The 3,842-nt window shown below is 31.2% G+C and overlaps 1 protein-coding gene across 1 annotated transcript; it reads right to left on the bottom strand.

The window, feature by feature from the left end:
- Positions 1-1,695: 1,695 nt before the first annotated feature.
- Positions 1,696-3,326, bottom strand: LOC121218337 (eukaryotic translation initiation factor 3 subunit E). Its single transcript, XM_041095427.1, has 4 exons — positions 3,159-3,326; positions 2,653-2,880; positions 2,437-2,558; positions 1,696-1,889 (listed from the first exon to the last, which is right to left on the bottom strand). Exons 1-4 carry the CDS (start codon positions 3,309-3,311, stop codon positions 1,799-1,801), a joined length of 594 nt encoding a protein of 197 aa, XP_040951361.1. The 5' UTR covers positions 3,312-3,326; the 3' UTR covers positions 1,696-1,798.
- Between the last annotated feature and the right edge of the window lie 516 nt (positions 3,327-3,842).

Raw genomic sequence — 3,842 nt, 5'->3', positions numbered from 1 at the left:
GTCCCGAAATAATTATTTTCGACACCAATGAAAAATGGGTTGTTACATAAGGTGAGTTTACTGTTTTAGTTCTTATGGACTTACTAAGCATTCAAATGCTTACTCGATTATTTTTTTTTATTTTATAGTTGTCTTTTGCGGAATGTGGCGATTAGATCATACTAGAGCTCACACTATCAAACCTTCTATTTGGTAATATTAATTGTTCTAGACCCGATTATGTGGCATGTGTCTAGGTTTAAATGTGGTAAAACATTTATTTTGGATGTTAAAGAAATGATTCTTGTCTATAAAGCTTGTTTTGGAGTGTGTATATGTTATGCATATAGGCATTGAATAAATATAAATGTTTGGTTGAGTAATGAAAATTAAGGTCCATATATCATGCTTGATCTTGAGTGTTTATATAATATGTATATAAGCTTTGAAATGAATATGTTCATATGTTCATGATGATGATAAAATGCTTAAGTATTATAATGGTAGTGAATGTTGAACAATGTGTGAATATTGGTATTGAGATAAATTATATTTGTGATAGATGGTGGGTAAACTTTTAGATTGTTATTAAAGTTGGAATATCAAATGGTTTGAATTAAAATGTGAAATGGTAATATTGGGTTATGGCATGAATAGTACTAAACTAGTTGAATGATTTGAAACTCTTGGGCACGTTTGGTTCGCTGTATTGGATTAGAGGTGTATTGGATTAGAGGTGTAATGGAATAGAGGTGTATTGGATTAGAGGTGTAATAGCAAATCAACTGTTTGGTTGAATGTAATGGAATAGAGGCGTAATAGTAATCTTGTGTTTGGTTGAATGGAATAGAGGTGTAATAGCATAATGGAAAAAACTAAAATGACTAGAATACCCTTAGCATAAATTTGTTTAGGTAACTGATTATTGTTATTGTTATTAAATTTTAATAAGATTATTAATATAAATAATAAATAATTTAATCATATTTTAACATAATTATTATTAAATATATTTTTTATAATATATAATTTGATAAAATATATGAATTTATTAAAATTATAATATATAATATTATAAAATATAATTTAAAATAATTATTATTAAATATAATTTAACAAAAATATATAATTTAATAAAATTCTTAGTATTAAATATTCTTATATGAATTTACTAAAATCATAATATATAATACTATAAAATAATTATTATTAAATATAATTTAACAAAAATATATACTTTAATAAAATTAAATATTCTTATGATTGTATCAACAAACTTCATCAATTTCTTCTATCAAATATTAAAATATTTGAACTTGACTTTGAATAATGATTTTATGATTGTTACTTTACCATCAGCAACCCAAGTTAAATTTACTTAACAACATAATGAATTAGGGTTTTTCTTCATATTCCCAATTATGTATTCTGTTTCCCAATAATGAATTATGTATTCAATTTCAATTTTGTTTCTAGATTTGACTTGCAGCAATTTTGGTCTTCAATGTTGTTTTCTTCGTTTATTTTAACTTTTTTTGTTATATTTTCTGTAGAAAGATGGATTTTTTATGATTAAACTTTTAGACATGTTTATTTTCAATTTTTTCCACGAGCATTTAGATAAGAAAAATATTAAAACTATTCAAAAGTTACTTGTTTGCTTCAAAACGAATTATATAAGGACTAAATTGCTTATTTTTATATTAGAGGACCCAATTTGCTCTTGAATTTCTAATAGTTTAACCAACAAAAGTCTTACATGACCTAACAAAAAACCTCTCCAACTAAATTGCACGCATAACTTGTTTAGCAAAGTTCATTATATTGTGATACAAGAAAACTGATCTGAGGCAGTACATGAACTGTCCTCTTTCTCTTCCAATGTTCGGCACAACTCATCTACTTCTTCCCTGCATTAGTAAACTGATCACTTAATTTGCTTATATAAAATTCAACATGCAAATACTATACACATTCTCTTAGACATGCTAAAGAGTAAAGACTTCAAAACATGGGGCATATACCATATACACACTTCTAGACATGTTCATTAGTGGTTTAACACTACTTTCTTTGTTTTTGGTTTGATTGCAGTTCTTTATGGGACACATACTTTCTTTGTCAATGCGAAGATATCACCTACTTTAGCCTCAAATCTTTGAACAAACATTTTGCAAATTACATGGCAGGCAGTGCATTAACTTTTCATATTAAAAAAACCATGCAAATGATAAAAGAAATCCACAAAGTTTCTAAACATGTTCCATTCCAACACAATCAAAACCGAAGCATGTGAACATAGCAGGATCTTGAAACAGAAGTAAGTCATGGCATAAAAAGACAGGAAAATGCACAAAGAACAAATAAGCACAGATGTGACTACCACACAAATGATGCAACTAACAACATCAGTAACAAAACATGGAAACCTTAAGTTTAGTTGTTAAAGTGACATACTTGTCTTGATTAAATAGGTCAATGATCTGTGTTCTTCCATTGTCATGGTTGAAAAAGATGAAGAGGCTCCAATGCATAAGCCATATTCTACTCTGAACTTGGTTCAAAGGTGATGAGAAGCTCTACAGCAAAAAGACCAATAAATGAGTCAACGAATAATCGGAAAGCAAATTGTCAAAATAAAAACCGAATAATCAATGGGGATACAACCAAAACCTTGGAATCGATTATTTCTTTCAAACGATTAAGTTCTTCAAGAGCAATATCCCAGTTTTGCATCAGTATCTCGGCAGCAAGCTTCCCCCACAATGCACTCAAGCTCCTTTCGCTGTTAGTACATAAAGCCCGATACTGATACAGATAGTCAGCAGCACCAGAGTAGTTGCCACACTCAAATTGGAATTTTGCATACTGATATAATGCCTCTATTTGATCTGGACCAATCTGTTAAAAAAATAATTTTATCCACCATTAAATTAAAAAAAATCTTCAATTAGTTCAAACCCAGGCAAAATCAAAATTGTAACAACAAAGAGCATGCTAGAATTTTAGCACAAGAAAGCATATGCATCTATTTGGTTATTCTTTATATTTTCCTTAAAAATCACATAATGTTATGACTAATACAATTTCACACTTGAATGGGTTATTCACTAAAAATCAAGAAGGGGTTAAAATAACATAAAAATAACCTTAAATTTATGAAAAAGGGGGGAACAGACCTGGTAGCGGTCATTAAGCATCTGGAGATTATACTGTTTATCAGCACGCAGTTCCTGAACAGCGTTATCGTTTTGCAAGAAAGTAACGAGAGGAGCGGCGGCATCTTCCAAAGCTTTGAGACGAGCGACAACCTCGACTCTCCTATCGACCATGTCCTGAGGGACATCATCGGTGCGGTATAGGCTCTTATGGAATATTTGTCTTGTTCAGAAGCTCGATCTTTGCTTTCAAGATCTGTTCATCTGGGTATAGTTGTCGCTCTTGCAAGAACTCCAGCAATGGTTGTAAAGTAAAAGAAAAGAAAAGGTTGAGAGACAGAGGGAGCAAATCGGTTGAGCAAATCGACAGAAGGCAGAAGGAAGGAAGAGGAGACGCAATAGGAAAGCCAATCAGGAGGGTAAAATAGGGAGGGTAAACGAAGCAGCACCTAAACTAAGCTTTGGGGATGTATTACAAATCGGTGAATTTCACCGATTAGGTCAGGAATGTATTACACCCGTAATAGCATTACCATGAACCAAACAAGGGAATAAACGAGGCTTAAGTAGGGCCCACTGATTAGGGGTGTATTGGCTATGCCAATACACCCAACCAAACATGCTCTTGTTTTGTGATGGTGCCATTGTGGCATATTGGTTAGGCATTAGTAGGATGTTATATAACATGTTTTGGTTTGTCTTTAA

Source organism: Gossypium hirsutum, chromosome D06 (assembly GCF_007990345.1).
Source record: "Gossypium hirsutum isolate 1008001.06 chromosome D06, Gossypium_hirsutum_v2.1, whole genome shotgun sequence".
Lineage (NCBI taxonomy): Eukaryota > Viridiplantae > Streptophyta > Magnoliopsida > Malvales > Malvaceae > Gossypium > Gossypium hirsutum.
This window is presented reverse-complemented; position numbering and strand designations above follow the sequence as displayed.